At 42.7% G+C, this 23,590-nt stretch overlaps 1 protein-coding gene across 1 annotated transcript in view; it reads left to right on the top strand.

Moving 5' to 3' along the window:
• The window catches only part of LOC102057892 (von Willebrand factor D and EGF domain-containing protein-like), a 185,830-nt gene that overhangs the window by 25,540 nt on the left and 136,700 nt on the right, over nt 1–23,590 (top strand). The window contains exon 2 of the mRNA XM_014285420.3: nt 12,813–12,997. Within this exon, the coding sequence (XP_014140895.2) occupies nt 12,813–12,997 (185 nt within the window). The remainder of the gene's footprint in view (nt 1–12,812; nt 12,998–23,590) is intronic.

Here is a 23,590-nt window from a genome sequence, read left to right as displayed (position 1 = left end):
TCTTGCCTTTACACTAGACACTTATTTCAGCAAATAATAGATAGGATGAAACGAAACTTGTCCTTAGCCTACAATTTTACAGTGGCATGGCAGAGAAGGAATGAGAGGCTGAAAAACAGCTAGCAAAGATCTTCACAGTACATTTGGACCCTGGCTTTCCTTTCACATCACGTTTGAAAGTAATATGTGGGGTCAAATAGAGAGTTGCAGTTCCTGCCAGAAGGGTTTGTTGGAGGTAGGTGGGTAAATGGTGGGGGATGAAGTGAAAAAGGGGAAAATAACTGCACCTCGGTCCTGCCATCCCAGCATGATTCACCTTGGCAGGCTCAAAGGCTGGGTCTTCTGGTGTTTGTTGAACAGAAACACAGACCTGTCTGCAATGTGCTTCAAATGAGAGACAATGATCTTGTGCTGCAGCAGTTTCTGTTGATGAAAAGATGATTTTTGGACCGCTGAGATCAAAACATGCCAAACACGATCAGCTGCAGAATTAGTCCAGCCAATGCAAAAATGGCTCCATAAAACCAACCCAGACTCTAATGTAAAAACCACAAAAGCTATTCAACATAAATTTTTCAAAGGGAACAGAATTAATCGAGAATCAGGCAGGTTAGGGAAATTCTTTGAGAGGCATGATGATGCTATTTCTGACCACCTTTTCCATCTGAACGTTACTCACAACCAATGTGATTTTCAGTGTAAAGGTTGCATAAATAGCATGGGCTGAGAGCAGGAGTCCTATAAGGATGGTTACTTGCACCACAGTCCAGGAGAAAGGACCTGGCCCAACTCTGAAACGAGTGAATGCGCTTACCCAAAGCAGTTCAGCTTTGATAGTCCGTGAGGAGCGATTTTCTTTGCTGCACAGCACATGGACTGGCAAGGCAGGAGGGCAGGAACAGCCAGGACGCTAAGCAGCGAGATGCCTAGATTCCCACAGGGAGACTGGAGCAAGTGACAGCAAGTAAACCTGGTCCTGTAGGGACTTTGCCTCTATCTCACCCACTTCAGAAGTTTCATCTGTGAAGCTCTCTCCCACAGCTATGTGCTTCTGTCAGAAATCCTCTTGCCTGGATAAAAAAAGCAAGACTTTCCCACCTCTTTACAGCCAATAAGCAGAGGCTGGGGTGAAGAAACTGGGTTTAATATCACGCTCCCTGGTTTCTGCCCTGCAGGGGTATCATGAAGCAGCAGAACATTTTGGTATCAGACTTGCAGAAATTTCCTGATGAAATTATGTATATTATAAACATAATGGAATATGCATAGGTGCAAAGAAAAGTAAAGGGAAGGGAAGCAGCTTTGGAAGCTGGCAAAGTCAGCACGTTCTTATTTATAGGTAACAATATATAGTTAACAAAACTATAGAAAAGAGAGCAGTTTCAGTGGGAGGCTGGGCTGCCATGGAATACCCAAGCACTTGTGCCACAGTCTCAGTGGGACCTGGTTTCAAGTTGGGGAAAAGCAGCCAGGTCCAAATCTGCCAGGGGAGCCCCAAGCCAGCAGCAGATGTCCCCAAGTCACTCCCTGTCCTGTCTGTTTGACTTCCCTTGCTCTTCCACCACATCTATTCTGCAGACTGCTCTGAGCAGTCAGTGCCTCTCTGAGCATACCCACCGCTTGCAAACAATCTCTACACAATTCAATTCGACATCAAGGCTAAAAAAGGTTAATGGGATCCCCATTTCTGAATGCAGAAAGAGGAATGTTGTGGGGGATAAAAAACAGAAAGCCTGCTTGAGGTCACCTATGAATAAATGTGAGCAGCTGTAAGGTCTGCGCGGCAGCATGTGGCATCACCACTTCTCAGTCTATCACAGGCAAACCCCTTTTTATTAATGGGCTGACAGGCATGTTATTCAAAGCGTGGGGTTAAAAACTTCATTTCATTTCTGTAATATTCCACCCACATGGTGGATACTGTAGGAGATGAAGCAGTCAGTCTTGCATGTGGGACCACAGCTGACTCACACGCTGGTTTGGAGATGTAGGTGCACAGTGTGTCTTACGAAGCAGCATATAGCTGCTTTAGTGGAAACTAAACCTTCTCTGAACTGGGTTAAGAGCAGAAAACAACAGAATTAGAGCTGCCAGGGCTTCTGTGATAAGTTTTAGCTACATGCGATTGTGCAGGGTATTAGCAGATGCCAGACCACTCTACCTGTACACACTCTTTGTTTTCTAAAGAACTGATACAGCACAACACAGAAATGACCAAAACCTGACATTCACCAGGTTTCACATAATCTAATTTTACAAGTTTCAAAAGCAGCTCAGCAATGACTGCAAATTGCTAAAGAATAAAGTAGCAAATGATAAATTGATTGCCTGCTGTTTCTTTGTGTACTAATTTGTGTTATGGCTTTCCAATCTGAAATTGCTTGAGTAGATTTTTGCTTTTTGTTTCTTTAGCTCAAATTGCAGATGAAATGACTGTGGCAAACTGAATGCATCAAGTGTAATGAAGAATTGATCAACTATTATGTTGTAGGGCTTTTCTGAACAGTGGTTTCTAGACTGTCTTCTTAAGATGAAAATTACAGTTATTAGCCAATTACCAAGTAAGAATGCAAAATTGAGTCTGGTTTTAATAACAGAAAGATGGAATAAAACCTGAAATAGTGCATGTGTGCCTATAATCACCTTGTTTTACCTGTGGATGGTGATATACAGATAGCATTTTCTGTTGAATTATTCCCTAGCAAAACAATTAAGCTCTGGTTACTTCCTCCTTTGGCGGTGCTGGTTTTTAAACCATCTTTTTCAGTAAGAGGTATAACTCTGTTTTATAAGCTGAAAGTCTGCTCTCACTGTTATCAGGCAAAAAGGAGGTGGAGGAATAGAATTGAAAGCTCAGCATGGAAATGGCTCCATGGAAATAAAAAAATTACTAGGACTCATTGTGCCTGGTGAGAAGAAACTATACTGTGTTATCAGTGTCTGAGAAAGAAAGATCCTGGTTCCCATCGAGAATACTACATCTGGCAATCTGATTTTCTTTTATTTACTTTCTAAAGAACTAGAAAGTGTCAGTACTATACCTCCTGTAAAAAGCACTAGCACCACATCGACTGTGGTGAAGGAAATCCCCATCCCATCCCATCCCTGCACGGAAAACCCCACACAGCCTGACTAGCCAGCTGGGGATGGAGCTCATTTCCTGGCTCGGAAAACCTTCTGAGGACACAAATCTCCCCAGTACATTTGGAGTAATTTTTAAGCGAGCATAAATTTTAAAACACACGAACCTACGCTGTGATCAAAGTTAGTTCAGTGTAAATGAGAAAAAAACCAGTCGGTTTACCTTCTGCACGGCTGATCCTGATCAAAACACATCTGCCTGTAATATGCACCATATGGGGCAACAATTGTCTCATGTTTAATCCTATGCTTCCCTAATCCCCTGTGTCCTCTGTAGGCATGCATATCTGTATCTGCAGCTCTAGCTGGATGGCCAGAGAAAGGTATTTTGCTTTACGCACACATAATTATGGAGATGTTTTTTCTTATTATGGTAATTACATCCTAAAAGATTGCACAGGTAGCAGCTGTAAAGGTAATGAAGACTGAGGTGATACCAGCTGCATTGGACTTTCTTTTACATCAAAAAGGAGCTTATAGCTAAAGTCCTTACAGATTACTGAAACTTTGCTGTTTTTATGAATGCTTCTACTCCTCCTGGTAAATAGAGATCCATGGAGCAACCAAAGCAGAGATGACCCTAAAAAAAAAAACACAAAGGAAAATTAGTACCTGTCAGAACAGTGAATGGGAACTAAATCCCTTTAAATAAAAATAGTAAATGCACTTATCTGGAAGTTTTCCTGTACAGGCACTGAAAGCCTTGCTCTTTCATGGCGTGAATAGGCATCAATAGATGTCGTTCAAGTGCTGGACATGCAATGTGGGGCGCTTCCCGCAACCAGACGTAGGAGATTCCTCTGAAATACCACCATGGCTGACGGAAGCTGCTGGTTGAGACTGTGACCATCCTGTTCCTATAGGAGGAAGGCACCAAACATTTTAATTTTGAAGATAATCATGACTGTATGTACAGAAACTGTATCCTTCAAATGCTGAGGAAACAAACAGTGAGGATTGCTGATAAACTTGGCTTCTAGAAGTCTATTAGACTTAATGTCGCACTTCCACGGTTGGGAGTACACGGCTTTATCTTATCATGCTGGCCAGGCAGGCTGCCGGCTATTTCGAGCTCATGACCTTTTATTTCAATATTTTTAAATCCACCCAAAGTGCTATAATGCATGAGAAGGGGCTTTTGCCTGAGCAGCAGGAGCTGCAATGTGCTTGAGCCCGTTTTGCATCAGCTCTCTCCAAGTTTCCAAGAGCCGGCAGCCTACAAGAGGATTAAGGACAGGGTCAAAGAAGACATGAATTTTGGTAGGAAGGTGATGAAATCCTTCCATGTTTGTGCATTAGCTGGGAAGCGGAGTGTGTCCACATACATTGCTGCAGAAGGGTAACGAATAAAGCCTTACTCCAAAGGCAAGAGAAAACCAAACCATTCTTCCCAAATGTCAAAACCCTGACAGAAAAGCCCATTATAAACATGTGAGGAGTGTGAGGCTGCCAAAACCACTATTGTGCTAGTGAATGGAGTGAATAATAGCGATGAATAATAGCAAAACAATAGCAGGAAAAATTGTCTCGTCACCCTGCATACATTAGGAACTAAATCACACCCAGGACACACGCACGACGCTGGCACTTGGCAGCACTGAGCTGCCTGCAGTCGGAGTCCCCTTATCTTTCCGCCAGTCTCTGCTGCATCTTGGATGCGCTAACAATAAGTTAGTGGTGACTCTTTCCCCAACGCTATATCATCCATATACAGAATTGAATTGAAGAAGTGGGGGGAAATGAGGCCAAAATTCAGCATTTACCATGGGAGTGATCTGGAAAAATGTGTGGCTCACAAATTGTAATTAGCCTGCATAGCAGTTGAGGCATGGCAACAGCTCCAGCTCTCAAAGGGGTAAACCATGGAAATCAAATTTCCATCTGAATAGAGCCCAGTGGGTTCTAAAATCAAAACATGTGAGTTCGTTTTTGCTACTGCTATTTAGGAAAGCTACATTTGCAAATGTATGTTCAACTGAGATTAGGAGGTAAGAAGGAACCTTTTAATTTTGTTTCACTTTTTCATTCTGAGGGACGAGAGCAAAATAGACCAATCAATAACAATAATTATAATTTTCTTTTTATTGATTGCTCAGAAGTCCTTAAAGGCATCATCATTAACTGAGAGATAACTTGAGGAAATTTATGAGGTTTTTAATTCTCTTCTGACACAGCAATAGTAAGTGATTTCTGTATTCAGATGCTCAGCCCTCCTGGCTCTGAAGCTAAGCCAGAATTAGTGAGGATGAGATCTGGTAAAATTTAATAGAGTAATTGACACAATTTGGCTTTGTTGATTTTTCGAACTGGCACAGTCAATAGATGAGGCTATATTTCGCAAAGCAGGGGAACTACAGACTTCACCTGTCCTGTCCAGCTACCCATTGCTTTCCATCCATGTGATCATGCGTCATCCCTCTCGTGCCCACCACGCTATTTACGAGCAATTCTCACGTTGATGAGAGATGCCAGATAGCGAGTCCTGGAGACCAAAACAGTTTAGAGGACAACACTTCTGCTGGAAGCTTCTTGGCTCATCCAGGTCAGTTGGCCACTCACGCATTGTCCCTGAAAATAAACACTCAGTTCCTTCAGCCTCTCTAAGGAGCACTGAAGTGTTTTTCAGCAGATCTCCTGTGACAGCGCTCCAAACTCCACACTAAACTACCCAGAAGTTTCTCAGACTTTGCTCGCATTTCTTGCAGAGACCCCTCATCCCCTACTTTGCCGGCCCCTTTTGCCAGCTCTTCTGGCCCCATGCAGAATGCACGTCTGCCTCTACCTGCCTCCTCCTGTGCAAGCTGTACATAGTGCATCGCTCTGCAAAGCATCCAGGGGAAACACAGACTAGAAGAAAAGTTTCATATAATCAATCCCTCTTTTCTAAACCACAAGTTAAAAATAGAAATGCAAGCCAAGATAAAAGAGATACTAGCACGAATAAATAATTATTTTCTCTGGAACTGCATGTTGGCACTTGGTTTGTCAATAGTATATTGCTTTGCTTCATAGACCAGAATGATAAGTGGCCTTGTTCCCAGGCAAATGAAACTTGGATGCATCATACAGACAACATCTTGAGACTGTAGCAGGATTTTTTTGCAGCTACACTTGCCCTCAGGGCCTTGTGCTATCACTTTTGTGCAGAAAAAAAAAGAAAAAATCCCTGAGAATTAAGCAATAAACTCACTAATCCTGCCTGGTGGGAGCAATCTCTAGTAACAGTTTCAGTTACATACACCATAAGTACAAAATACCAAGGGTGTCGTATAGAGCATCTGTGGGACTGAAGGAAGAAGGAAAGGGATCTCTTCCCACACGGCTGCCTCTGTCGTCGGTGCTTGAACTGTGCTCAGGCACGGCAGGAGTATGCATCGTAGCTACATTTTGTTTCCAAACATAGCAGATCCTCAGAACCGAGCACACGAAAGCCTGCCTTGAATGAAGAGTGCTCATTCTGTAAAACATAGATGTGAGAGTGTCTTTAATTGCGTGCAGAGTTCCCTGGGTTAAAAGAAGACACCTTATTTTCAAAACAGTGTAATATCCAAGGGGGAATGCTGAACAGCAGACTCCTAGAAAACCACGTTACTGCTTGCCTTGATTTTCCTTCTTTTTAACTCTGTCAGTTATTCAGCACAAATAATATGCATGAAAAATTGTCTTATTCTTTTCAGCAGGTGCTCAGCCTCTTCCTGGGTCAACTTTTCTATAATTACATTCATTTTACACAATGGTTCATTTATCTCTATCAATTTTGTCTTATGAACACATTATGACTTGTTCAGGACCCAGCCATTATAAGTATGTGGTGTTTATACAGTGTGCTTCCTTATCATTTCAGTTCAGTAGGAGGTTCTTCTGCTTCTGAGTTATCTGAAAATAGCCTTATTTATTAGCTATCACAGGTTTTTATAAAATTATTGTGTTTTACCTACCCGAGGAGCACGTATGGTTCAAGCATTGTAATGTAGCGATCGCATTCACATTTACAACAAATTTCTGCCTCGGAATATTTTTAGGAATAAAATTTTTGTCATCGGCACACAGAAAGATTGCATTAAAATCTTAGCAAATATTGGTGAAATACGGCAGTAACTTTCATCTGTAATACTGTCAGATGTTCCTGAGCTACAAATGCCTTATTTATTAATAGATTATTGATCACCTGCATTCACGAAAAGAAATTTTTAAATGTTGTCAGATCAGAGCCTTCTACTCTTATTTTGAATGCATCCATTAAGAGCCTGAAAAGAATTTCCCTTTCCCAGTATCTGCCTTCCTTTTCTGCCCAAGCTGTCTTTCAACATATGGTAAATCGTAATATGGGGAAGTGGATGCACTGACACACTGAGAGCTCCAGAAGCTTCCACTTGAGCTTTGCTACATCAGTGAAATGCAGCCACAGGGCATGGAAGCGGCTGGCGATTAAAAGGTTTCCTTCTGTTTCCGAACCAGAAAGAGAAGAAAGTGAACACATCCTTTCTCTGCAACTAATTTGGAGTTATGGCTTAATAGCTTAGGCATTTTGGACTGATTTTTTCCCCAATGAAAATCTTTCATCGTTTTCCTGTGAAGAGAAATTCAAACGCTCTGGAAAATGTTTTGTTCCACTATGGACTGTAAGAAACAAAAAGTGGAAATCTGAAATTCTGCCAGGGAGGGGCTTCAAAAATTTACTGGATGTCACACAAATTCAGAAATATGAGTATTTGCATACATAATTTGAGATATATACATACATACACATTCATATATATATATACATATGCATACTTACATATACCTATGTGTATTTTCAAAGGTCGTACTTCAGAAGCCCCCCGGCACATCCCCTCCTTGCCTTTGAGCAAAGCCGGTGGGCAGCCCCGCTTCCCTGGGCCTGGGGCTTGCTGGGGTTTGGGGGGAAGGCTCAGCCGGGCTCCCACGATGTGGGGGACAACGGTGAGAAAGAAACGTGCATCCGGGAATAAATCCTTCCTGGTCACACCACAGTTCCTGCACATAGCCAAACGGTGCTGTTGGTTAGTGTTAGCTGGATCAGTCGCTGGGTTTTCATTCACCCTCCACACAAAAATTGTTTTGCAGTCTGGCAGCTATTTCCCAGGGCTTTGGAATGCCCTTTCAATATATTGTGTGGCTGGCACTGCTTTGCCCAAAACAAACATGCACCTCAGGCTTGTGGACTATATTTCTTCCAGGGTCTTCTAGCTGCCATCACCTATTGATATTATATGATTTGCAGCTGCTATTCAAAGCAAACAAAAAGTCTCACAGCTTCTTAAACTTTCCTCCATGTAAGCCACTGATATTTACTGGGAGCAAGAGTGACAGGTAGAGCTCTACCACACCTGCGCTCACCTGCCTTTAGAAATAAAAGTAAAGGTTTAGCAAATTATTTCCTTTCAAGTTTTCAGCCTGACACTCCAATTTTCCTGACGTCCCTCCCTGACATGTTTGATACTTTGTCCCACAGCCATGAGCATCAGCCAGGATGGATGAACCCTTAGCAAGTGCTTGGTGGTCCCCACTGCAGCCAAGAAGTGCATGGGTGGCTCAGCTGCTTGCAAACCACCCAGCTACCAACCTGCTTGAAATAAACTCCAGGTCTTCAATGTCTGGGTCTGTGCTGGGTGCATCCCAGAGTAATGCCCTAAAGATACCCTTCCATACTCTTTTTTGGCTTGTCCCTGGTGGAGCCTCAGTCCCAGCCGTTACAATATTGAGCACCCAGATAAGAATGGGCTTCTGGGCTGCTGCCACCAGGACCCACTGACAGGCACATCTTCCTCCACCCACGGTCACACTGATGTTTCCTTTAGCTGGGAGAGCCAAACCACAGTCCACAGCAGTATTTCAGCATGAAACACCAGTTCAGATATCCACCTTCTGCTCATTTCCCATTGGATATTTCTGGATGCTTCTGCCTTCTGCAGGAGGGTGCCCTCTGCCCATCAAGCCCACAGGCTGTCTTCGTTTCATTTACACACAACAACTTTCCACACATGAAAGTTGGGTGAGTCTCAACCTCCAGGCATTAATGGTAATGATCCTTGTCACTTAAACGGAGACAGTGGGGTTTTTTTCCCCCCACAGGACTCCCTTTATCATACCGCCCATGTTATTCAAATGCCATTTTCACTTGCAGCTGCAACAGGTATTATTATTTATTTGCCTGTTGTGTCAGAAAGGAGCTACTCAGCGTCTCTTAGCAGCAGGTTGCTGCCACAGAATCGTTGGGCTTGGAAAAAAATGCTTTAAGTCTAGTAAAGCAAACAAATCCTTATGTCTTTGCAACAGCTCCTCGCCTATATCAGGGGTGATGGTGGTTCAAGAAGTTGTTTGCAGGAGACTAAAGCACCAGCAACAGCGCAACATTTAATTCCAACAACGTTCTGGACCAAGAACAACAAAATCTCACTGTACAGTTTAATTTCTTCCTGAAGGAAATCAGAACGGTCATAATGGCGATGAGCTCTCTGCTCCCTGAAAAGCCAGCATTTTTTTTCATAAGCTCTTTTAATACAATTATAGAAATAGAGCTGGGTGATTAAAGGCATAGGTATTTCCTGTGTAAAGAAATAAATATTTCCTTTTAAAGGCAATCTAACCTGCCTACTGCCGAGCAACAGCGACTCTGTACAAGACACGGATGTGGACTTTTACTGTTCCCCACAACGGCGCGGCAATTGTGATATTGAGCACTGCATCACTGAACACAAGCTTGACATCTGCATCTGACACTGTCATGAACTTAAAATTAAGAGGAAGGCTTCATCTGGTTAGAATATAGCTGCAGTCACCATAAGGTACAGGCAGGCATCCCTCAGGTGAACAACCAACAGGGCTCAGCTATGTCTTCTTGGGTGTTTTTTTTTAAAATAACATTTTAGTCATAGAGGCTGATTACAGTGATACCTTTATTTATTTTTTTCTGCTAGAAAGGCAGTAGTAATTAACTTGTACCACGGCCTGCAATTTGTGTGTTAAAGTTTACAATGATTCTGTCATAAGGCTGTAATAAGAACCATTTTACAAGGGAAACTCGATAATTGAGGAGTTGTTTTGCTCACGGGTTTCTGCAAAACCTGGGCCAGCCTTTTACTCACACCCCCTCCTGCTCCGTGCCTGTGCCCCACCGCCAGCTCCACGCGGTTCGGTGTGATCTGTGCCAGGGTAAGAACAGAACCGGCCAGCCTGGCTCCGGGGGAGCTGCCGCGGAGCAGTTTGCCTTGCTGCCACCTCCATGACAGCCTGCAAGCATCACTAAACCCATAGTAACATGCTCTGACATTTAATGCAGAATTAAATACTCCTTTAGAGGCGGTGGCTGCTGGAGCAGGGGCTTTGTATGTATGCTCTTTAGGGAGCGAACACATGGCTTTTGTCCCAAATGCTGTTAATTTTAATGGGTGAACACCACTCTCCTTACTGACCTTGCGTGCCTCCCCTCTGCTCTCCTCCATGTCTTTCCCTGCCCTTTGCAACTCCCATCTGCAGCGTTCAACTCCTCTAACGTTAATACATGAAGCAGCATTTTCTATACTACTGCAAAAAAACCTATGTGAAGGACAAAAAATAATTAGCCATGTCTCTGTCTAATATATTTGCAGTGTTTAGACAGAGCAGTTAATCATTGGTAAGACCACAACATGTTGTGTGAATTTGGATTATAACGAATACATATTGAGCAGAAGGTTATTAATTACATTTAAAGGGAGAATTTGATATTATTATTATTGAGAAAGAGAATGCAATTAATTTGCAGCGTTCTTGCAGGATTCCTGTGGCAACAGTGTGCAAACAGCTGTTTACTTTTAGATTTTTTTGTCTTTTGTTCAGAAAGTAAGTACTTAGGGCAAGCAAAAGGCACCACAAGCCAAAGTCCCATTTCCATTAACAGTCCTGAAGCACTGAGTGGTATTGAAGGGGTCAGCAAATGCCTGCATTCTTTAATGGTTTATAAACGCAGGGTAAACTTTTCATTTCTGTAAAATAATTGGTCTGCTGAAATGTCACTTATTCCTTTGGGCTGGGAATTCATAAAGGACAGTCTCCATGTGGTCCCCACTGCTGGACCCAAATCCCCAGAAAGAACACCTGAGGGAGGGAGTGGGATCGCAGATTTAATTAGAGGTGCAGTAATTCCAAGTGTTTCCTCTCTAAAATGGCTCTTACCTGTCGAAAAGAAAAGCTTAGGGTGCTCTTTTTTTATTTAAAAAGGCAACTGGATTAATTCAGCTGAATTTTGCATTGGAATTGCACTATCACTTTGACAGTTTAGCTCTCTGAAAATTGCAATAAAGGCTATGTTATGCTACATTTTGTCCCCATTTGTCTTGTATATCATTGCCTTGCCTTTGGCGCAACAAAAATAATCCTTAAAAATACTACCATAAATGGATTGACTTTAACCTTCTGAGTATCTTGTCAATAAAATAAAAATGATAAATCTGTTTCAGAGTGCCACCGTCATAATATTAAAGCGGAGTTATAATCTGAAAAGTGACATTTGAAACACGATATTATGGGGAAGGGTCTTATTCTCTGTCAGCGGTGTCACCTAAATGAGCCCTATTCACGGTGCAAAGAGGTGATTTTGCTGACTGCCAGGCTGGCTCCTGAAACCAGGTTGTGCAATCCCTGTGATGTGCTCTCTGCCTCTTACATCATCATTAGCAATTAAAGATTACTGCAGCAAGAAATTAGCTGAGCCTTCTGCTGCTGATGCATGAAGCTGAGCAACTCCACCTTGGTCTCCTCTGTGACCCCCTCTGCAGCGCCAACACAGCAAAAATAGACCTTGCCTTGCAGAGAAATGGCAAAGATAACCAAGAAAAGGTTCTTTTTTTCTACATGAGCAGCTTTTTGAAGATAAACAACTTCTAAAAGAATCACTGCAAGGCTTCCTTTTATTAGGTGATAAGAAACTACTGAATACGCGCTCTAAAAAAAGTCAAGGCATGTATGAAAGTAAGCAGGGCAAGCATGTAAACAAACATACATCAAGGAGCAGCAGTTTTGGTTCAGTCTTTGGATGCATGCACAGCAGCTCTGATGCATTTGGCTTTATGGGTACATGCCTCAGGCAAGTCTGACCTGTGGCTCGAATATCTGCAAGCCTAACTTGAGCTTATTTCTAAAAACCCTGTACTGTTGGGGTTTCACCATTTCTTTTTCTCTCTTTAGCTTTTCTTATTTTCATTATTCTAAATCTGTATTTAAAAGTATGTGAAGTGCACGTTATGCTTGAGCGCCAATTTATAACATGATTTAAATGCTCATGCGTATAGTAAACGAAATTAAAAACGCACATTTTTTCAAAGATCATGAGACTTTGGTACCTCAAAACATTACTTGATTTCTGAGAAGTGATTCAGATGTTAAACCCTAAAACTAGGCTGCAATCACATTAAAAGGTTAAGATTTCTGGTTCTCATTCAGATGTGATGAAAATCTAGATAACTAGAATCTTTATGTTACTGAGCTTCCAATTTTATGTATTTAATTTTAAACTGGAACTTTTCCCAGTGTTTTCCTTGAAAATCAGCCCAATCCTAAACTGAACCTGAACATAAGAGGATGTACCCCACTTTAAGCAGTTATTAACAGTATCCAATTGAATTAACTGGAATTAACTTATTAACATTGTCCTTTTTCACCTTTCCCAGCTCCCGAGTGCTCACCGGAGGGACACCGCATCCTCCGCAACCCCTACCGCAGCACCAGGTTCGACTCCTTGGAGCTGCAGCGAACGGCAGTTCAGGACCTGGTCTGTGACCACTCCTTGCCACCGGCATGGTACCGTTTCGTGATTGACAACAGGCCCGCAGAAATGCCAACGAGATGCGTCGAAGTCAGTAAAACTTAAGCACGAACCCTGGTGAACCTGAGTAAATCCTTTGCCATAGTTTTCCTTTCCAGCCACCTCTCTACTCCCACGGCCCGTAGGCTGCCATGGGGATAGGTGAGTGGTTTTTAAAACCACTTTTCCCATAGTAATACTCATAATGTTATATCCAAGCGCAGCAGTCAGAGACCAGCATCCCAGGATCCCTATGGACTGGGCATTATTCAAACATAAACCAAGGTGTTTCCCAACTCTAAAGAGAAATACTTAGTAATCCACATGCGTCACTGAGTTATACTTTTGCCAAGCAATCCTGACGCTGTAAGAATGGATTTTGCAACCTGACCCTTTCCCCATATAATTTATTGTGTATTAGAACATGTCCTTATTAAGAAATCAGAAAGGAATAATCAGAAAAATGGCTATTAAAAGAGATTCTGGAGTGATACAAAAGAAAAAGATAAATTTCATTCTTTTTCCACTTACCATTTCTTGTATTGCTTAGATTCATATGCATGCTAATGGCTTCCTAGAGCAAAAAATCTCCACCACATAAGACTACCCTCTAAAAAAGACAAACCAATAATTATCTGTTTTTATGTGTGTTTAATATGCATGACAATAACATTTAACTTGCAATCATCGCTGCCAGAGCAACTTGATACCCTAAGTCAAGTCATTGCCATCTCAAATAGCCCAGCTGCAGGAGGTTAGAATAATTTCAAACACACTGTTAAACAAAACTGTTCAGGAAATAATAATATAGTTACCATAAATGACTTTAAAGATTAAATGTGCCAGGAAGTTTAATATTAGGCAACATTACCCTAGCTGGAGAACTTTCTCAAAATTACCAAATGTTTCATATCCATTCAAAATGGACCTGTGTACTTCTCACAATAGAAGTATATCTTAATAATCTAACATCTAATGAAATGTTAAGAGGTAATTGTTACTTCTGTGCGATTTCTAACTCTGCATACACAAACCATAAATCTAATTAACGTGAACATCAAGTATTAATGAAATATTCATTTCATGGCAGGTCATCCTTGACTATCCCAATGCATTATGAAGTTTATTTTTACAAGTTGCTCTGTAAGTGTATATATATTCTATACAAGTATTTAATTTATCATTTTATTACCATTAAATTGTCATTGTGAAGTCCTGCACGTGGGGAGGAACAGCCCCACACACCAGCACAGGCTGGGGCTGGCCTGCCAGAAGGCAGATCTGCGCAGGAGGACCTGGGAGTTCTGGTAGACAGAAAGTTGCCCATGGGCCAGCAGTGTGCCGTGGTGGCCAAGCGGCCAGTTGGGGTTCTGGGGGGCATTAGGAGGAACGTGGCCAGCAGGTCAAGGGAGCTGATCCCCCTCCTTCTGCTCTGCCCTGGTGAGGTCACATCTGGAGTGCTGTGTCCAGTGCTGGGCTCCCAGTCCAAGAGAGACAGGGAACTGCTGGAGAGGGGCCAGCGCGGGCTACGAAGGTGAAGAGGGGACTGGAGCATCCCCCGGCTGGGGAAAGGCTGAGGGAGCTGGGTCCTTCGGCCCGGAGCAGAGGAGGCTGAGAGGGGATCTCATCGATGGCTGCAAACCCCTTAAGGGCGGCCGTCCAGGGGACGGGGCCAGGCTCTTTCCAGGGGTGCCCAGCGACAGGACAAGGGGCGACGGGCACAAACTGCAACACAGCAACTTCCCCCTGAACAGGAGGAAAAACGTCCTTACCTGGAGTGTGCCGGAGCCCTGGCACAGGCTGCCCAGGGAGCCTGCGGGGTCTCCTTCTCCGGAGACGTTGCAGACCCGCCTGGACGTGACCCTGTGCAGCCTGCTCCAGGGAACCTGCTCCGGCCGGGGGAAGGGCTGGCTGTCCTCCAGAGGCCCTGCCAACCCCCACCCTCTCTGACTCTGTATTTCAGCAATTTGAAGTATGAAGTAATGCTCGACTCTATGAGATTTCTTTCCAACAATACATTTTGTTTCTTTTAATCTCTTCTCTGAAGTTTTTTATTCGGGTTTGTAGAGCTATATTCATTAGTTCAGTTTCGTATTGCGCTGGTTTAGGCTGGGATAGAGTTAATTTTCATCCTAGTAGCTGGTACAGTAGGTAGTAATGCTCGACTGTATGAAATTTCTCTCCAACAATACACGCTTTGTTTCTTTTAATCTCTTCTCTGGAGTTTTTTATTCAGGTTTGTAGAGCTATATTCATTAGTTTAGTTTCTTATCTTGTAACATAATTCTTGCCATCGGCTTCTTCATTATCCTCTGAATGACAGTAAATCTCTGCTTCACCATACTGATGAAGGATTACATCTGTTAGATGTCACAACTGGAAGAATACGCTTCTTTTAGATCTTCACCTTCTAAATCTGCCTCTACGTTCTATCTCTTCCACTTAATTAAATCATTGTTTAATCTGGTTTTCTATTTAATTTGAGCAAAACCTCTGGAACAAAATAATTTAAATTAATAACTGCACAGCTTCCATTCCTTAATAAGCAGTTATTATTGGACATTCCAGCCTGGCTAGAGTGAGCTGATTTTAATTAAACAAGTCAAAGACAAAATCCTGAACAGATAGAAGAGAAAAGAGACCAAATAAAGCCTGACAATACAGCTGGAGAGTTAAAAAGTACATCACTCCAGCAGCTTGTAAAATACATGCCTGGTGATATCCTGTTGATACTGGCCAGATACAATTAGCTGCTTATCGCTGGATAAGATTAACTTCTTAATTCAAAGTAATAGTAGGTAAGGATTCTTGTCACCCAATTGAGCTCAAAAGGGATTTAAACCATAATGGACTTTAGAGGTCCTGCCCAGCCTGGGAGAACTGCGGCAGGACAACCGCACATGCTGGGTCGGCACGGGGGAGGTGGGCTCCCAGAACCAGCTATGGCCTGGGCCCCTCACACACACTGCCCAAACCTGTGTTCTGAATCTTGTCACAAAGAAAAGCTCCACAATAAAAATGTGGCCCATCTCCATATCGTTCCATAACCACAGACGGTCTTACATTCACCAGAGAGCAGAACCAAGTCACATACAGAAGTTACAAGAGCCTCGGTCTACAACCACGTCACAGCTAAGAGGCACAGCCACCTTTGGAATTCAAAATGAGCAACAGCTCTTCAGAAGCTGCTTCTCATCTGCTAATTTAGCAAACAATTAAAAAAAAAAAAAAAAGGAAAAAAAAGGCAGAAGAAAAACCCAAAAGCTTCTCCAAAAGCTTTTATGTCCAACAGAGGGAAAATACAAATTGCATTCCTGAATTCTCCAACCCTTGAATCCAAATGCTGTCCATAAACTTATTCCTCCAGCGGCAAAATATTTTTGATTGAAACAGCTTTCCAATTTAAGCCTTGTCTGCTGAACTTCTCCTGGGGGGGGTGGGGGTGGCGGGTAACGAATGCTTCTGACCTTCCTCCCTCTATTTCTTCCTTGCCTCTCCCTCCATGCTCCCTAAGGACGCACAGCAATTACCGGATCCTGGGCACGCACTCTTGGCCACAGCCACTTCCCCATCCAAAACCAAATCCTAGTAGAAAAGCAACACAAACTTGCAAATTTTGTATCCCCAGGTATTGAGGCTGCTGCCTACAGATCACAAACAACGGTTTGTTCTTCAAGAACTGCCAAATTCACTGTGAAAGGCAAAAACATTAAAGGAAGGAAGCGTAGGGAAGCTTGTACTAAGATTAAGCAGCAAGAAACAATGCACAGACATGGCCAGACCTAGTAGTAAAATGACCTTCAGAGGAAGAACAAGCGACATAAAAATTAAAGCTTAACAGAAAATCTGTTAAAAATACAAAGTAGTATCTAGCAGTCAACATAGGAAAAACGCATCAGTTACAGAAATTCAGGCTTCTGAATTAAAATAATATAGGGTATACACATACATCGGTGTACAGGTACATATGGCAAGCCCCGTGAAAGGCAGGAATACTAAAAAGAAATGTGAGACCTGCTAATTTTATTGAAGATCCTCTCTACAGTCAGATAAAAGATCAATCTGTGGATTACAGAAGAGAAGCGCACACTGCTAATCACAATGCAAAGCCCAATGCCACACCATGCTAAGGACAGACAGGTCTTGCGATGCTGGCTCATGCCTCATGATGAAATCAGAAATATTGTTGGACATGCACTTCTTCCCCTCCTTTACACGGGGGTAAAAAAGCATAGATTATACTCAGCAACCATAAGGAAAAACATCAATTAAGAATTTGATTATGCAAAGAGTATTTGGTTCTGGAGCCAGCAATAACACTCTTGATACCACATGCACAAGTCTGCTTCATTACTTCTCAAAGCAGTGTTAGTATTCACAGCTTTAAGCACTCATTTGCAAACAGCAAAAGGTAAGCTAAAAAGGAAGGGATTATAACTAGGATCACTACTAGAACCACTGTCACTAACAAACACTTGTCTTCTGAAACAGAGGGTTTGTGGTACCATCTTCTTTGAGGGGAAAGATTAATGTAGATATTACTGCACTGGCCACAGAAATCACTGCACACCCACTGCCAAGGCAAGACACTGGTCTCACTGGTCTCCAGATCTTCTGAAATGTCAGCATACCTCCCCAGCCAGCAGTCCTCCCACAACAGCCATCAGTACAGATGGCCCAGATGTAGGGTTCAGCATTTATCCATATACATATACACAAACGTGCATGCTACCTGCCCTGATAGGTGTGTGCCATGTGTATACACATACATTTACACACACGCACACATAGGTATATACACGCACAACACCACATCCCCTCAGCCCAAGTTCAGCCTCTCAGAGCAGCCGCTGCTTCACCCTTGGTTTCCTCCTAATCTTAATGCAGCCCTTCACTCCGGTTCACTTGATTTTCTGCAGTTCTGCTGGCAGGTGGGGCTGGAGCCTCCAGGCGACCTCGCACACCACAGCGGGCACCAGGTGCTCATCCTTGCCCACAGCCGAACCTGTTTGTCCGGACAGAAGGGCAGGAGCAGGGGAATAGTTTCACCTTTGCACTTTACCAGTCTCCAGGAACCCCTGCTTCAGGGACTTCTGGATTCAGATATGGACTGTATGAGACTTTAAAGTTATTTCTCTCTCATGAGCCAGTCCAAACACTGTGATTTTTTAGCATCCACAATCCTACAGCAAGGATTTCTACAGGTTAGTTATGGATACAACAATCTGTTTTGGAAATGCGCAGTAATACCTGCCTGTGACACACTATCAAGATTACCTCCAATATCCTTCTTCGGAAATTTCATTCTGTAACGGAGCAAAACCATCTCCAAATTTGTATATGTTCTAAATTCATGTACCACTGTAAATGTGACATAAGAAGGACATGTTATGCAGTCAAGGCTGGTGTTTTCTCAACAGTTGCATTTTTAACAATATAAATTTACTTTTTTACATATATACTAGGCTCAAACATCGGCTTAAATGCTAATCCTTTGTGTATAAAACAAGGTCATGTTAAAGCATGTCAAATCTAACCTGCCTATGATGCCTAATATAGCCCCTGGAGAAGATTTACTTTTTCCCATATTCAGTTTAATTTCCTCCTCTACTTAACCTGTTGTAGAACTTCATATATTTGCAATCAAAATGCAATAGCTCGACTGCATACTATTTGTTTTTTATTTTGTTTCAATTTTTATTTTGCTCTGAATCTAATCCTACTTTGATTTGCAACTGTTCTATGAACTTAAAAGCAAGTCACACTTTCAAGGTGTTCTTTCACCTGTAATTCTCTCTCATGTGCATATGTGAATATTCTAAATCATAATAGCAGGTATAAGGAGATTTTGTTTTTCTTGTTTGTTTTTCAGACATACAAAAAGCCTTCTGTAGAAATTACAATTACAGCCTCTATTGTTCAGAAGTGTGTACTTAAAAGAAACACAAGACAGGCACTGGCTTAATTGCTACTACAGATATTCCTGACGTACACTGATTTCTGTGGAGTTCAGCCTCAGCCTGAAATAAAAAAATCTTATTTACTTTAACTTACTACAAAGAAATTCAAAACCTAAGACAAAGTTCTGAGTGGCTGACAGATGCAAAATCACAATGCTTTAACTGCCAACCAATAGTATACCAAAAAGCCTTCCATCTCCATCTAATTAAACAATGCATTTCTCACATATGGTGCTACTTATTTTTAACAGCATAATTTCAGTGCAATACCCAAGTGACAAGAACAATCAAGCTTGATTTCTTTGCGCAATTATAAAGAACCTTAGTGTTCAATCAATCAAACTAGTTGATTCTCCAAACCCCACTAAATGGAAGGACACTTCATTGGATCAAACAATAATGGTTTGTCCTATTGTTTTGACAAAGGGAGAACAAATCTTTTTTTTTTTTTTTTCATTTAGGTTTTCTGAACTGAACTATTTAAATGATTACCTGGTGCCTAATTATGAATCGAAAACACTTAACAAATGCTTACCCGCCACGTAGAGGTGTTGTGAAGATTAATTAGGTAAAGGTTTATAAAACGCTTTGAAGATTAAAAACACCACTTAATTATAACTGGATAAAGTATGAAAGGATACTGAGCACTACAGAAGCTTGGCAACCACCTAAAACCTGCCTTTTGTGTTAGATAAGTTCTCCTTTGTGCAAGCTTCGTGCTGGATAGCTAATGCAGATGCACCGAGCGACCTAAATGTAAGCTTTACGATGACACTACTTCACTGACTTGCCATTGCATTGACCAGTTGCAATTCCAGGTAAACATGTCAACTGGTGCAATCAAATGCTTGTGATCTCTCAAATGGAGTGTTAATCAGACATCCCTGCAGCTCACCAGCAAGGACACTGCTTAAAGACATCTAGAGGACACAGGATCTTTAGGGAGAGAAGCTATTTCTCGCTAGATCCACCAGCATACTCTGAAATAAATGGATGGGCTATGGGCATGCACACGTTTTCCAGTGTTGCTGGTACTGTAGCTTATTTCTCTTCCTGCCATGTAGCTTCTCTTTTGAGTGAGAAACAGGGATATTTTGCACACCACAGCACCAGCACTGCCGTGCGGCCTGTGTGATGCATGTAGATCACCTGGAGAACCCTAGCAAAGCCACGGCCCAGTCCACACCGCTGGCTTCCCAGCAAACCAGCTCCTGCCTGCGAGAGGCTTGCGGAATTCACTCTTCTGTGGAGACAGCCGCATAATTCCTCTTCTTCATTTTGGAAATGCTGCTGAAATACGGGGTATGAGATTCCCACTGTTTTATACTATTCTTAGAGCAGCAGTGACTGTAGTTATTGCAGGTAAATGCCATATCTTAAATGCCAATCATTTACTGCCTCTGTATTCAATTTTCTGGTTGCTCTCCCAAATGACTACTGCAAAATTTAATGCTGATTACGCCACAGCTGAGACTTGAAAATTTTAGTTCTTTGAAGTCTCTTCTCCTAGATATGTTTTTCTAAATATTTTTAGTTTGTTGGTTTTCTGTTCTTATCTCTACCATTAGTTGAATACATGAATATACTTTTGCCCTTGCCTTTCCAGGTCTGTTTTCCAATTCACAGTGGCTTCATGCAGCAAATCCTTTCGGTTAGCTGGGGCGACTTGCCTAACTCAGATGGACAGCATGTAGCTCAAAGCAGAAAATAAATGCATGTATGTCATAAAGCTGCCAGGAAAACAGAAATAATTCATTTATACCAAAACTCTTCCTTAGCCAGCCTGTAATACTGTATCACACACAGCTTTTTACAAAAACTTGCTTTCTCACAGTCTGACTTCCTAGATGCAAAATCAGTCAAAAGGGTTCATTATTGTTTGTAATTTGTGCACATTACAAAACAAACTATATTGCTCAAATGGTTTCAGGTTTGCCAGAACAAATCCGGGGTGCTATCAGAAAGCCGGCACACAAGGCCTGCAGCTGACATCAGGGATGCTAATCCATACATTCTCCAGCACTGAAATGGTTCACAGACTTGTGGGGAGGGTAAATACAAAGAGGGAGAAAATCACTGTCCCCTGGGGTTTTTTTCCCCTCTATTTGTAAACAGGGGACACAGACCCACCTTTTACATGGGGATCGCATTTTGTCTCTTCTCACAGCCAGACTGCACTTTGCATCTGCCTGTTTATCTGCATGGCCCACAGCACAGCAGATAGACAGGTGTCTCATTAATGAACTTATCTTTTCAGTACTGCTGCAAGGCAGGGAAGTACTATTACCATCTCAGCCACTTCTGCCTCTGGGTTAGAGATAAGGAAGAGAGGTACACAAAGGGTAAGTGATTTGCCCAAGGTCAGGGAGCAGCCAGGGAAACTGAGGCACCCTAGGTGCCTGGCCAGAGGCAGCCCTGTGGTCGCACTGGCAGTGGAGCAGCACTGACATCTTGGGGCCAGTTACACTGGTAAAGGCAGAAGCGAATGGATACAACAGCCTATTTTGGGCAGCAAAAGGTCTTCTACAGAAAATCGTTAAAGTATTTTCTCAGTTTCTTCAGCCGTGGGTGCAAACGCTCCTTGAAACACAAGTATTTGCAGGAGATCGTCACCTCAAAGCAGTCACTTGTCAGCAAGTGGTGGCAACAGCCCCCTGCAGCGGGTGTTAGCAGCACTGGGAATGCTTCGCACGGTGGGCAGCACCAGCACCTTCCTCCTCCTCGGCCAGTGAGTGCCAGTGCCAGCCGCAGGGTCAGCAGGAGCAGGGAGTGCTGCGGAAGGGATGGGGAGGCTGCACTGTATCTCCTTACCAAACCATCTTCCTTCAAGGCTTTCTGTGAGCTTGCACGCATCCACTGAGTTCCAGTGCTCACTCATCTCTCCTGCTCTGTGTCCCCCTACCATAATTCTTTCTGGCTTGTGGGGTTCAAAACACTTGCAAGGTACAATCACAAGTATCCTTGTTTTAATATAATTTGAAAAATAATAGTTTGATCCAGCGATCTCTACTCACACATGCAGAGGCACTGAAGTCAGCAGTTACCTGGAATAAGAGGAAATTCAAGGTGCAAGTAACTCATCAGGAAGATGACATGAGTATGAAGGAGAGATAGCTGCGCTCCACTTGCTGTCCTTTTCTCCGTGCCCATCCTTCTTCCTCTGAGCACTCCTCCTTTGCATGATGCTTGCTCCGCTCTCCTGTATCATTACAAGCATATGTCAAAAATGTACGTTTGACAGCATGACATCAGATCTCACTCTCTAGGTCAGGAGTTCACCAAGATACCACAAATCTTTTTTTTCCCAGCACAGAAAACACCAGTGCCCCTTAAAGCTGTAAGTAAATAAGCAGAACAAATCTGTCAAAAAGTTAAACACAACATGGTTTTTAAGTAAAGGGAGGGAAGGCATTAATCTAAAATTCCACATAAAAGCATTTTTGTGCTGATTCCCTCTTCTAGCTGGCTGTTCCTCCCCAGATGAGCTCCAGAGCCTTCCACAGGACACCGTGGACAGGGGCACCCAAACAGGAGGGCAGCGTCAGCCCCTCTGCTCAGCTGCTGCCACATTTCCAAGGGCAAAACCCCCAACTTTATACAATTTTACTGGTTCCTCTCTAGAAACTTTGTTTTTAGAAGCCTGGTAATAAGTAGCTCCAAATGGAAATCAGACTGTGACATGCCATATGCCTTCTTTTCTTCAAATACCTTTCTTTTTCTGGGCATGCAGCCCCCACTCCCCCATCCCTACTTTCTGGCTTGCGTAGCTCCCAGATAACGTCCAAACTACAGGAGGGCACTGGCACGTGACTTCATAAATTTGTCCTTCGACTTTCACCGCTTCCCCTGCCATCACAAACTCCTGATCTGAAAAAAAGTGAAACAGCAAACCTGGCCCAATGGGAAAAAAATGGTGGGTGGGGTTTTTTTCCCCCAATGTGATGTATAGCCCAGTGCTCACACTGGGGGGAAGCGTGTCCAAGTCTGACTATTATAGTTCCCTGCCCCTGGCTGAAGAAACACAAAGCAATGGCATCAGTCACACTCTGCAGAGCATGACTGACATCTGAGGGTAAATTATTGTCAGCATTTGGTAATAATTTTCAAACTTTAGCTCAAATATCTGTGTGCTTTGCATACTGGCAAATGATATGTAATGGTGCAGAATAACAAGTTACCATTGTTACTGGCTGTGTATATTTTATTAGGCTCTGATTATACCTAACGTCCTCACTGAGGTATTTAAAGACAATTTGGATAATTAAGTTCCTTTAGTCAGTGGAAAGAGCCTGGCAGGTACAGAGGGCAATTCAGATCTGCAATGCCTGAACATCCACCTGTAAGTCAGGAAAGGTGCAGCCTCTCCCAGACGTGACTCAAAATCATAGAATCAAAGAATGGTTTGGATGGAAGGACCTTAAAGATCATCTACTTCCAACATCTGTAGCTTAAACCACTTAGGACCAACTCTTTCTGCTTTGGGATTTCTTATGTCCAGGGTATTCAGGGAATCTGTTAATAATTAGAAGCCTGAAGGTCAAAAACCCCAGAAAATTTGGTCAAATCATATATATCCTGCACATCTGTTTCATATATCCTGCAGATATATTTCTTTACAAGAATGAGGGAGAAGCTCAGCCCCCAAAGACCTGTCCAGTACATGCTGGAGGGGTAGAGCAGAAGC

The sequence above is a fragment of the Falco cherrug genome, chromosome 8, assembly GCF_023634085.1.
Source record: "Falco cherrug isolate bFalChe1 chromosome 8, bFalChe1.pri, whole genome shotgun sequence".
NCBI classification, from domain to species: domain Eukaryota; kingdom Metazoa; phylum Chordata; class Aves; order Falconiformes; family Falconidae; genus Falco; species Falco cherrug.
The sequence above is the reverse complement of the archived record's forward strand: the minus strand, read 5'-3'. Positions and strand labels throughout refer to the sequence as shown.